The sequence below is a fragment of the Delphinapterus leucas genome, chromosome 2 (genome assembly GCF_059928025.1).
Source record: "Delphinapterus leucas isolate spDelLeu-1000000601 "Yukka" chromosome 2, BTC_Dleu_Yukka2, whole genome shotgun sequence".
Lineage (NCBI taxonomy): Eukaryota > Metazoa > Chordata > Mammalia > Artiodactyla > Monodontidae > Delphinapterus > Delphinapterus leucas.
Window position 1 is genome coordinate 153,238,316 of NC_143130.1, and position 12,814 is coordinate 153,251,129.

The 12,814-nt window shown below is 38.7% G+C and overlaps 1 protein-coding gene across 4 annotated transcripts in view; it reads left to right on the forward strand.

Moving 5' to 3' along the window:
* LIN52 (lin-52 DREAM MuvB core complex component) overlaps window positions 1-12,814 on the forward strand; it is a 117,826-nt gene that overhangs the window by 726 nt on the left and 104,286 nt on the right. For all 4 annotated transcript variants that reach the window (XM_022576574.3, XM_089907950.1, XM_089907951.1 and 1 more), the window contains exons 2-5: window positions 4,831-4,905; window positions 6,716-6,753; window positions 10,304-10,370; window positions 12,313-12,396. In XM_022576574.3, the coding sequence (XP_022432282.1) occupies window positions 4,831-4,905; window positions 6,716-6,753; window positions 10,304-10,370; window positions 12,313-12,396 (264 nt within the window). The remainder of the gene's footprint in view (window positions 1-4,830; window positions 4,906-6,715; window positions 6,754-10,303; window positions 10,371-12,312; window positions 12,397-12,814) is intronic.

Genomic DNA, 12,814 nt, shown 5'->3' on the forward strand with positions numbered 1-12,814 from the left:
GATTCTCCTCTTTTTGAGCATCCGGAACGATTCTCCTAAGCGCTTGCTAGGGTTGGTGGCTGACTTCATCCCGGGATTGAACCGCAAGAGAAACGTGATTCTCTCCTGTCTCCTTAGATTGGGACCGTTGCCCTGGCGGCTAAGGAAGAGACCCTCTCGGTCCCTCGCAGTGAGAGTCCGAGGAAAATGAGAATTGAGCTTTTTAGCGTAGTCATGCACACGTCTCAACCTCTGTAGCTTCTGCTTTGTGTGTTGTTTCTTAAGGCTGAGTGAATGAACGATTTCTGCTTATATGTTGTCTAAGAGGCAAGTCATCTAAGATAGTAATTGAGTGGTTTTGGTATACCCACAGGGTTTTGCGCTCCGTTCTGCTTTAGGGTTAGGATCTTGCAGTCATTTCTGGACTCACTTAATTCTTGCTTCGACCACCTCCATCCCTGCGTCCATTTCACTGATAGTTAGTTTTCTGTCAAACAAAGGTATTTTGTGTTTGGAAGGAATCTTGGAAGTTCGTTTCAGGAATGAGGAAATTGAGGCCAGGAAATCTAGACTGAGATCCTGCTATATGAAAGGCGTTATTCTAGGTGCTTTGGAAAAGATTAATCAAACACGTAAACACTTTTGCAGTTTCAGGTCTCATTTAAATGTCACCTCCCAGAGAGGCTTTCCCAGAACACAGTATCTGGAGTTGCCCTTCTTCACCATTATTCCCTTTCTCTGTACCTTCATCGACAGAATAGTTATTATGTTAACTTTGCCCTTTTCACACCAGATTGTAAATTCCAAGTCTGTCTTGTTCATAGTTGGATCCCAGGGCTTAGCACAGTGCCTGGCAAGCAGTAGGCCTTCAATTCACGTTTATTGAAAGACTGATTAGATATATGCATAAATAATAAATTACTTAGTCTTAAGTTTAACTGAGTCTTAAGTTTTTTGAGCACAGGTACATACTGTATAAGAAATTATGGGTGTTGGGAGTCAAAAGAGATTATTTTGCCTGGGTGCTCTCTTGTTAAAATGTCCTTCCCCCCCCCTCAGGAAAAAAAGGCATTTAAAAAATCAGCCAAGGGAATGGGGAATTATTGTTTAATGGGTACAGACTTTCAGTTTGAGAAGGTGAAAAAGTTCTGGTGATGGATGGTGACGATGTTTGCACAACAATGTGAATGTACTTAATGCCACTGAACTGTACACTTAAAACTGATTAAAATGGTAAATTTTATGTATAACTTACCACAGTTTTAAAAAAAACCAGCCAAGTGATAGAAGTAGAAGTAATTGCTATTAAAATTTTTAGCTTATTACTAAGTTGTCTTTATATTTAAAAGTTTTGTTCCTTATGTTTGATTTTTCCCATCTTCTCTCAATTTCTTTTCCTCTCTTTGGCCAGGAAGAATACTGGAAATGTGTTTTTTTCCTTTGGTCTTTTAGCCATATCCACTCTCACTCAATGTGCACTCTAGATTTTTAAAACTTTTCATGCTCATCTTTTACAGAGCTTCACCCTCTCCCCATAATCTTTTTAATCTGACAAAATCAAGTTGAGCACTTTGAACTTAAATTTAGCTTCTAAATAAGTATCGTATCCTAAAATATTCCACTGCCTAGCTCTCTCACTTCTATTTTTAGTGTTCCACCTGTTTCTGTCTTTAAGATTTAAAATTATCGCCATTAAATTATCTTGCTATGAAAAAAAGTTTAGGTCATTTAGTGTTTCTCTCTTTTTTTTTTTTTGGTACGCGGGCCTCTCACTGTTGTGTCCTCTCCCGTTGCGGAGGACAGGCTCCGGACGCGCAGGCTCAGCGGCCATGGCTTACGGGCCCAGCCGCTTCGCGGCATGTGGGTTGCTCCGCGGCATGTGGGTTCCTCCCGGACCGTGGCACGAACCCGCGTCCCCTGCATCGGCAGGCGGACTCTCAACCACTGAGCCACCAGGGAAGCCCTAGTGTTTCTCTTTTTAACGCTAAAATTGCTGGGACATCTTTGAAAAGGAGAAAATTGAACTAAGTAAAGCCATTAATTACTTAATGTATGAGAATAACACTCACAGTAGAGTCTGAGTTATGCTCCAGATTGTGGTATCATAGGGTCACACTTCTTGGTTATTGGATCCTACCCTCAATAAGTTTATTTTGTTACGGTTGAACTTTCCATCAGTAACATTCCTTGGGAATTTGAAAATTGGCATTTTGTGTTTCACACAGCTTTTTTTGGTTTGTTTGGTTGGTTGCCATTTTTGGATGCTTTAGTTAAGGCAATTTATTAGAGTTGAGTTCTTTCCCAATTAGAATGCTATTGGAAATTCACTTAAATATATAGGTTCAGCTAACATCCATCTTCTCATAATGATACAATAAAAAGAAAAGAAAGAAGAATAAAGGAAAAAATTTTTTGTCCTTTTGATGAAAACTCTTAGGATTTGCTCTCAACTTTCCTGTGTATCATACAGCAGTGTTAGCTATAGTCATCATTACATCCCTAGTACTTATTTACCTTATGACTGGAAGTTTGTACCTTTTGACCACTTTCCTCCAATTACCCCTCTTCTTACGCCCCACTTCTGGTAACCACAAGTGTGATCTCTTTTCTATGAGTTTACTTGTTTGCTTGTTTTAGATTGCACATATAAGTGAGATCATACAGTATTTTTCTATCTCTGTTTTATTTCACTTAGCATAATGCCTTCAAGGTCCATCCAGGTTGTTGCAAATGATAGGATTTCCTCATTTATATATGGCCGAATAATATTCCATTGTGTGTGTGTGTATTTTCACAATGTCTTCATCCATCAACGGACACTTAGGTTGTTCCCATGTCTTGACTATTGTAAGTAATCCTGCTATGAACATGGGGTCCCTTAGAATATTTGGGAAAAAAATTTAGTTTAGAGAAAAGCACATGTTGACAAATTTTATAAATATGTGTGTTTTCTGGGGAGTGAGTCCATAGCTTTTTTTTTCAGATCTTCAAAAATGTGGCTTACCCAGAAAATGTTAAGAAACCACTGTTTATATCATTAAATCAACCAATTTCTGCAGCTAATTAGTATACCGAGCACACAATATGTACTCAACAAATGTTAACTGTCGTTTTGGTTTTTTTTAATTAGTTTATTTGGTTGTGCCAGGTCTTAGTTGTGGCAGGTGGGCTTCTTAATTGCAGCAGGCGGGCTCCTTAATTGCGGCAGGCGGGCTCCTTAGTTGTGGCATGCGAACTCTTAGTTGTGGCATGCATGTGGGATCTAATTCCCTGACCAGGGTTGAACCCAGGCCCCCTGCATTGGGAGCATGGAGTCTTAACCACTGTGCCACCAGGGAAGTCCCTGTTGTCATTAATATTGAGCACCTACTGTGTACCAGGGCAAGAATGGAGAGGAAATGGTGTTGAAGAATTAGGCAGGGGCTGGATCATGTAGGATTTTATAGGTCACAATAGATGTGCATTCATGAATTTAGCTGGGAAGAAGTTCTTTAAGCTGGAGAGTGGCGTGAACTGATTGACATTTAAAAAAAAATCTGTCTGGCTACTTTGTGGAGTGTAGATTTAGGGGTCGGGAGGGGGAGGGGTAAGAATGGGAGCAGGGAGACCTATTAAGAGGCTATTGAAGTAGTCCAGGAGAGAAGCTATGGTTCCTTGGTTAATTAATGTGATTTCATGGTATGTTTTAGAGGGACAAATTACTGGACTTACTAATGGGTTGGTGGAAGAGTGAAGGAAAGGGAGGCATGAAGGATGACACCTGGGTTTTTGGTTTGAGAACTGGAGTTGATGGTAGTGCTATTTACTGAGATGGAGAAGACTGGGGGATTATGGTTTTTCACACATATTAATAGAAAGAGATGTCAAGTAGCCACTTAGATATATAACTGCAAAGTCCAGGGAAAGATTAGGGCTGGAAGTAGAAGTATGAAGTCATTGGCATATAAATGGTCGTAAAGGCTATGGGACTAGATGAGATTTCCTTGGGAGACTTTTGGTAGGGAGTGAAGTCAGCCTAGGGTGGGCCCTGAGTGGAAGAGGAGACTGACGGAGTCAGTGAGGAAGGAGAAAAACCAGCATAATTGTTTTATAGAAGCTGCAAGTGCAGTGTTTGAAGGAGAGTGGTCAGTGGGGGGATGCTGCAGAGGTCACATAAGAGAGAACAGAGAAGTGACCACTCGATTTAGCAACATAGGTCATAGATAATCTTGACAACAGCCGTTTCCACACATGTAGGGGCAGAAGCCTATTTGTTGTAGGTTAAGGAGAGAATGTAAGGTGAGGAAGTGGAGACAGCAGGAGGAACAACTCAAGAACTTTTGCAGTGAAGGAGGAGTGAGGAAGTCATGGGGTCAAGGAAGAGTATCTTCAAAGAAGGTAAATTCCAGAGCAGGCTTACTTGCTGTTGAGTTTGAGCCAGTAGAGAAAGGTAGAAACTGGTTGTGCAAGAGATTATTCAAGATCACATCTTTGACAAAGCAAGAGAAGATGGAATCCAGGGCCCTATCAGAGGAGTTTGTTTTTCTTGGGAGCAGGGACACTTCATTGATTGGGAGGAAAGTTCAAGAGTATGAGTAAAGATGCAGATGGGTTTGTTGACATTCATTTTTCCCAATACCCCACTAAAATATTGTTCTTGTTTTAGAGATGGGAAAAGTAAGGTTTGATGAGGGAAATGACTTATTTGTGTAACATCATGGCTCAGTAGCATCAGTAGTCATAGAACTCAAATCTCTAGACTTCCAGGTGAGTGAGTGTTCCAGTTTGTTATGTTCTTTGAGATTGATACGTCATAAAATGTAAAATAATGTGTTTTGTATCTTCTTAGCTCATCTCAGTGTTTTGTTCTAGGGGCAGATCTGGAAGCATCTTTGCTAAGTTTTGAAAAACTTGACCGAGCTTCACCAGATCTTTGGCCAGAGCAATGTAAGTTCTTGGTTTTTTTATATCAAAATCAATGCAGGAGTGACTTCCCTGGCGGTGCAGTGGTTAAGAGTCTGCCTGCCAATGCAGGGGACACGGTTCAGTCCCTGGTCCGGGAAGATCCCACGTGCCGCCGAGCAACTAAGCCCGTGAGCCACAACTACTGAGGCTGCACTCTAGAGCCCACATGCCACAACTACTGAGGCCCACGTGCCTAGAGCCCTTGCTCCGCAACAAGAGAAGCCACTGCAGTGAGAAGCCCGCGCACTGCAACGAAGAGTAGCCCCTGCTCGCCGCAACTAGAGAAAGCCCGTGTGCAGCAACAAAGACCCAATGCAGCCAAAAATAAATATTAATTAATTAATTAATTAAAAAAAAAGAAGCAGCAGCTCAAAAATCAATGCAGGAAAACCAGTGCTACTTTGAGGGAGATTTTTGAAGAGTTACCATTTAGCTGTAGTGATTAAAATTTTAATTTTACTTCAAAGGAAGAGACTGAATTCTGTGGTCTGGTGTTAAGAATAGCTGTTTGGTAGTTTAATTTTTTCTGAACACAGTGTGACTCAGGAAATGATAGAGAGCCTTTAAAAAATAATTATTTTTGGGCTTCCCTGGTGGCGCAGTGGTTGAGAGTCTGCCTGCTGATGCAGGGGACACGGGTTCGTGCCCTGGTCTGGGAAGATCCCACATGCCACAGAGCGGCTGGGCCCGTGAGCCATGGCCACTGAGCCTGCGCATCCGGAGCCTGTGCTCCGCAACGGGAGAGGCCACAACAGTGAGAGGCCCACGTACTGCAAAAAAAAAAAAAAAAAAAAAAATTATTATTATTATTATTTTTTTTTAAACTTCATCTGTAATGTGTCAGACAATACGAGATGCATAAAGTAATTCCTTACTTCTTTAAGTATTCTTATAAAGTTAACTGCTGTTATAGTTTAGTACTGATATTTTGGACCTTTTTTTTTTTAAATGCTTATGCAGATAGGCAAATAAATATTTTAAGTGTATAGAGAGTTTTTTGTTTTGTTATGATGAAGTCATATGTACAGTGATCTACAGCTTAACATATTCTACCTAGTAACTTATTAATGGATCTTTCCAGGTTGATAGGTATAGACTTACTTCATTTTTTAAAAATATTTCATTGTATAGATCTACTACAGCTTATGTATTCATACCCTATATGGAAACCTAAGTTATATCCAAGTTTTGATGTTACAAACAATTTAACAATGTATATCCTTGCACATATATCTTTGTGCATATGGAAGAGGATGACTGTGTATGGGAGTACCCATTTCCTTACATACTAGCCAGGATTGGACGTTACTGATATTCATTATTTTTAGTTTATATTTCTTTATTAGTGAGGTTGAACCTTATTTTTAAATACCTGATTTTTATTTTTCTCTTTTTTAATATGATTCTTTCTGTGAGATATTTAAATAAACAATTGGATTGATAGAATAGCATACCTAAAAAGGAAATTTTAAATTTTTGGTAAGAGATACTAGATCTCACCACCGTCTCATTCAGCTAACTCCTGATCCTTTGAAGTTCAGTTGAGGCATTATTTTCTCTGAGAAACTTTTCCTGCCTCCTCAGTCTGATTTAGATTTTCATTTTTTGTCCTCCCATAGCAACTGGTATTTTTCTTGAAGCACTTAAAAAATGTTACAGTTATTGATTTACTCTCTCTCTTCTTCCAGACTATAAACTCCTGGAAGACAAGGTTGTTTTCTCATTTGAATCCTCTATGTAAGAGACACTAAAATGTTTACTGAATGACTAATGTTGTGCTTTTTCTTTTTAGTACCAGGTGTTGCTGAATTTGCAGCTTCCTTCAAAAGCGTAAGTAATATCTTACTTACCTAATGGAGTTTTTCCAACATTTTGCTTCTGGGTAAAATCTCAACTATCTCTTATTTCTTTATTTTCAAGAATAATGTCATAGCCTTCAAAATATTTTGTAACCGCAGCCCTGGAAATCTGTTTATATTATCATCATGTTAATGATGTTCATGCTCTGTTTTGACCTTTGACTATTAGCCTCTTCTCTCAGCTTAAAAGATTTTAAGGTAAGGCAGTTGAAATATTTAATGTAATGCCAGTATTCTTTTTGCCCAAACTATGATTTTGAAGCTTTTCTCTTTTGTTTATGTGATGCATTATGACTTTAACTTATACCTCCCTAGAGGATTTTGAAATTTCTCAGTGGCTCGTCAGAAACTGAAGGAAGACATTCATTAGAGCCACAACTTTTCCGTTTCCAGGACAGCAGACATTGTGCTAGATGCTCTAAATATGTTCTCTTATATATTCCCACAACCAGGAAAATAGGATGATTATAATATTAGCTAGCACGTGCATGATGCATACCATATGCCAGGCACTGTTCTAAGTACTTTACGTACATAATTTAGTGTTTACAAAACCATGTGAGGGGGACTTCCCTGGCAGTCCAGTGGTTAGGACTCGGCACTTTCACTGCCAGTGGCCCCAGGTTCAATCCCTGATTGGGGAACTAAGATCCTGCAAGCTGCATGGTGCAGCCAAAAAAAAAAAAAAGAAAAAGAATAAACATATGAGGTATAGGTACTATTATTATCCCTATTTTACAGACAAAGAAATAGACACAAAGAGGTTAAGTAGGTTACCCAAGATCATAGGCTGTAAATAGCAGAACCAGGCTTTGAGCCCGTAAGTCTAATTACTAGCATCCATATTCATTATACCAAACCTAAAAGCATTTGTGCCCAAAGTTAAAAGCACTGACTGGCAGAGAAACTTGGAAGTTAAGTTACTTGCCCAAGTCCTAGTGAGTGACAGGCCAGGATTTGAGCACAGATCTGTCTGATTCCAAAGCTAATGCTCTTTCTAGTAACAAATTGGGGATTTGTAATATAACTCTCTTAGTACCTTACCATATGCTTAGCATTCTCCACTCATTAATAGGGTTAAAGGTGCTGAGTTAAATATTAAGGCCCTTCTTCTGGGCCTGTGGCTTTTAGGTCCTATGAGCATGTTTGTTCAAAGGGAGTCTGACTTTGTAGCCTCTTTCATTTTTTCAGGAGCTAGGGTTGTATGAAAGCTGGAGTGTGCTACTTTAGCGTCCAGGAAGGCCTGAGCATGAGGAGTACAGGATAGCATAGGGCTTTGGAGTCAGACACACTTGGATTTGAGTCCTGAATCTGCTACTTTACTATCTGTGACATGAGCAAGTTTCCTAACATTTTTTTTTTTTTTTTTTTTTTTTGCGGTACGCGGGCCTCTCACTGCTATGGCCTCTCCCGTTGCGGAGCACAGGCTCCGGACACACAGGCTCAGCGGCCATGGCTCACGGGCCCAGCCACTTCGTGGCATGTGGGATCCTCCCGGACCGGGGCACAAACCCGTGTCCCCTGCATTGGCAGGCGGACTCTCAACCACTGCGCCACCGGGGAAGCCCTCCTAACATTTTTGAGCCTTAGTTTTCTCATCTGAAAGTACCTCATAGAACTTAGTATAAAATGCCATAATGCATGTAAAACACTTTGCATACTGCCAAGAACTAATAAACAGTACATTGTAGCTATTATTATTAGATCAGCTTTTATCTAGTAGATTGAGTAGAAAGTACCTGATTTAATTTTCTTAAATTCTTATTCATAATGAATTTTTAGTTTAGTTAATTATATGCGTTACAACTAAGTACTTTAAGTTGTAAACATAAATGAGTGGTTTTTTGAAAACTTTTATTAGAGCATGGTGCTTTTTGAAAATCTGATTAAATATCTACACTTTTTCCCTAGAAGTATGCACATATATATTGAGTTTTGTTTCTAGGGGTTCAGGGCCATCCCAGGGCCCCAGGTTAAGATCCCCTGGTATAGTCCGATTCCCTGCTGGGGTAGAAGTGGTGAATTTGACCTAGAGCCTTCAAGGTGAGGTAGTATAGAGTAGTGGTTTTTGAACTCAGACTTCATGGGTTTTGAATCCTGGCTCCAATAGCTTTGTGACCTGAGGCAAGTGATTTATAATCTTCCTATACATCTGTTTTTTTTTAATTTGTAAAATGAGGAGGATAATAATACCTGTTTCATAGGGTTGATTTGGAAATTAAATGACATGATGCATATAAAGTGTTCTGCTTGCCACAGAGTGCCAAATAAGTGTTAATTTTTAAAAAAGGAAAAGAAATAAATAAGTCCTGGATTTGTAATGTACAGCATGGTGACTATAGTTAGTAATACTGTATTGCATATTTGAAAGTTGCTAAGAGAATAGATCTTAAAAGTTCTCATCACAAGAAAAAAAATTTTGTAGCCATGTATGGTGATAGATGTTAACTGGACTTATTGTGGCAATCATTTCACAATTTACACAAATATTGAATTACTATGCTATACACCGGAAACTAATATAATGTTATATGGCAGTTATACTTCAATTTAAAAAAAAGAAAAAGAGGGCTTCCCTGGTGGCGCAGTGGTTGAGAGTCCGCCTGCCGATGCAGAGGACACGGGTTCGTGCCCCCGTCCGGGAAGATCCCACATGCCGCGGAGCGGCTGGGCCCGTGAGCCATGGCCACTGAGCCTGCGCGTCCAGAGCCTGTGCTCCACGACGGGAGGCCACAACAGTGAGAGGCCCGCATACCGCAAAAAAATAAATAAATAAATAAATAAATAATAAAAAATACATATGTAATGCCCTTGCTCCATTCTTTCCACGGGACCCTCTCCCAAACCCTGATATTCTAAATCAGTACATCTGGGTTATGGCCTAGTTGTCTGTATTTTTTTATAGTTACACAGATGATTCCCATGTGCAACCAGGATTGAAAACTGTTACTCCAAAGCTATTCTAAGAATGGGTTCTCTTTCATGTTTTGTAAGTTCACTTTCAGAAATGAAAAGAAACTTAAAATTCTAAAGTTTTCTGAAATGTTTACAATAAAATGAAATTTCAAGTAATGATCATTCCAATCTTCTCTCATTCAGATTGAAGATTTTCTCATTTTTGGTTCTTCTTTGAATCTTCTCCTCTGCCAGAGAATGTTACTTCCTGATTATTGTTTCAAACAGTTCAGTTGGAGGCTTTCACCAGTACTGAATTTCAAGTAATTTCTTTCACAACTATACCAATTTTTTATGTATACAACAGTAACAGTGGTCAGACCTGATTCTTCCAAGATCATTTCTTTAAAACCAGCTTTTAAAGATGAGCAGTATTATTTTCTAAGCGTTCTATTTGTAGGCCATATCTGAACCTGGAGAAATCTAGGTCTTTGAAATTATAATTTGCCAGTATTTTCAAACAACCTAAAGGCTGTGTGAAAAACTCCTTTTCTTATAAGAAAGAAGAGTAGGGTCTCTTCATACTTTGCTTATATCTGAATGGATATATTCTTATTTTCTGACAGCCTATTACTAGCTCTCCACCCAAATGGATGGCTGAAATAGAACGTGACGATATCGACATGTTGAAAGGTAAGCAGTGCTGGTGACGTTTAACCTTTAACCTGACATTTATGCTCCTCAACAAACTACCATTCCAATTTTTCTCTCATTCCCTTACCAGTATTCTTGGCTTCAAATTGCCTATTTAACCATCCTTATTCATGGTTCTTCATGTCTAAATGCCCTTCTCTACTTTTCCATGTGTAGAAATCCTGCCAATTCAAGACTCAGTAATAATGATTTCTTCTGCTGCTAAATTCCTTTAATATTAACTTTATTTTGTATGATGCTTAGAGTTAAGTAAAAGCTCTCACATAAATTTTCTTATTTAATTCTCATACAGGTCCTGTGAATTAGGTATGATATCTAAGTTTCGGAGATTAACTTATTAACCAAGGTTTATTAGAAAGAGTTAAAATTTAAACCCTGACTTTTTTTTTTTTTTTTTTTCATGGGCCTCTCACTGTTGTGGCCTCTCCCGTCGTGGAGCACAGGCTCTGGACATGCAGGCTCAGTGGCTGTGGCTCACGGGCCCAGCTGCTTCACGGCATGTGGGATCTTCCCGGACCGGGGCACGAACCCGTGTCCCCTGCATTAGCAGGCAGACTCTCAACCACTGCGCCACCAGAGAAGCCGCAAACCGTGATCTTTTTAAGACTAGTCTCTTACCGCTATAACACAAGTGCTTTATTTAGGATTTACTGCTATATATTGCTGCCAGGACTATTAACTGACAGCCCCTTAGTGGGTTAAGAGCTGTCTTTTAGTTCTTTCTATCTCATCAATTTCTCTCATAAAGAATACTGTAAGTAGTGAATATTGTTGTCTGATAAATGACTTGGAACTCAACCACAAAGTAGAAATTTAAATTAAAAAACATTAATTTTCTTTGATTTTGCTCTACTTTATTTAATTTTTTTATCATCCTTCTGGTGATAAGATTCATGATGGTTGTGAAGTAATAGACTGAAGTTAAGGTAAAAAATCTGGGATTCTTAAGCTATTTAAGCAGCCGAACAGATCAAGAAAGCCTACTTATGCCAGATATAGATAATGAGTGTGGCATGATAAGTTGCAGAAAATAACATCTCTATTTGATTTCAGAAGTAATTCATTCTTCTGCATGAAATGCTTAAAAGCAGATCCCCTCCTCCAGCCAAGGGAAAATTAAGTCTCAAGGGCATCTCGGGTTCATTGTTGTAATGTTCCAAACAGACATTTATATAATATCCCATCAGCATGTATTTTCTAAGGAAACTTTAAAGTTTTAGTAAGGGATCAGAGCATTATGTTTCATGCAAATTGACCTATGTCTAAAACCTAAAAGGAATTGGGTGCTATTTAAAGGAAAATCTCGGAAAGTAAGTTTTTATTTTAAGTATACTGTCTTCTTATCTGGTAAATGTAAAAATTTTTATAGGAATTTGATTTGAAGGTAAAGTTTGGATTAATATTTAGTCTTTGTTTTCTAAACTTAGGGAAATAGGGAAGAGTGTTTTATTGCTGTTTTATTAATTGGAATAATGAGGACTTGTAAATGACAGTGAGACAGAGATCTGTCTGTAGGCTTTCTCAATTCTGTGTCGGATCACAAGTTTCATATTTTAATGGTGTATTCATTTTGTGTGATTGGCAAAATGAATGTAATAAAAGGATCCTCAGGATAAAACACATAATTTGCTATTGTGTCTATGATGACTCTCTTCTCATTAAGTGGGTAAGCTCATCTGAGGCATTTTGCAGTGGTGGAAAATTCACTGGTATGCCTCTGTGTGTGTGTGTGTGTGTGTGTGTGTGTGTGTGTGTGTGTGTGTGTAGGGGGAATGATTGGATGAGAAGAGATGAATCCATTTTCTATTTTTCTATAGGAATTAAACTTGAAAACTTTTATAACAAGGATTTGCAACCTGATTGAGTTGTTACTAGAAAGCAGTGGAAAGAAATGGTAACGAAATAAATGATTCTGTTTCAGAACTGGGGAGCCTCACCACAGCTAATTTGATGGAGAAGGTACGAGGCCTTCAGAACCTGGCCTATCAGTTGGGGCTGGATGAGTGTGAGTACCCAAATCACATTTATTCAGGGTTGCATGTTGTATATTTCATGATGAGTTCTGTCATAATTCAGAAAGTATCTTCATTAGGTGTTTTAAAGGTAAGAAGCCATTGTAATCAAAAGTATGCCACTTATGATAGAGTGTGCTGGAATAATTACTGAGTTTACTAGGTTACAAGTTGTTTTTCGCCATACAATGAAAATATATTGGAAACTCTTAGAGTTTTAAGTGATAGAATGTCGTCAAACTAGCTTAAGCAAAAGAAGGATTTTATTCACATAAATCAAAATTCTAGGAGTAGAAATAGCTTTGAGCATCTCTAGAGCCATGACTCATTATTTATTTACTTTTTATTGAAGTATAGTTTTTAAAAAATATTTATTTATTTAGCTGCGCCAGGTCTTAGTTGTGGCACGCG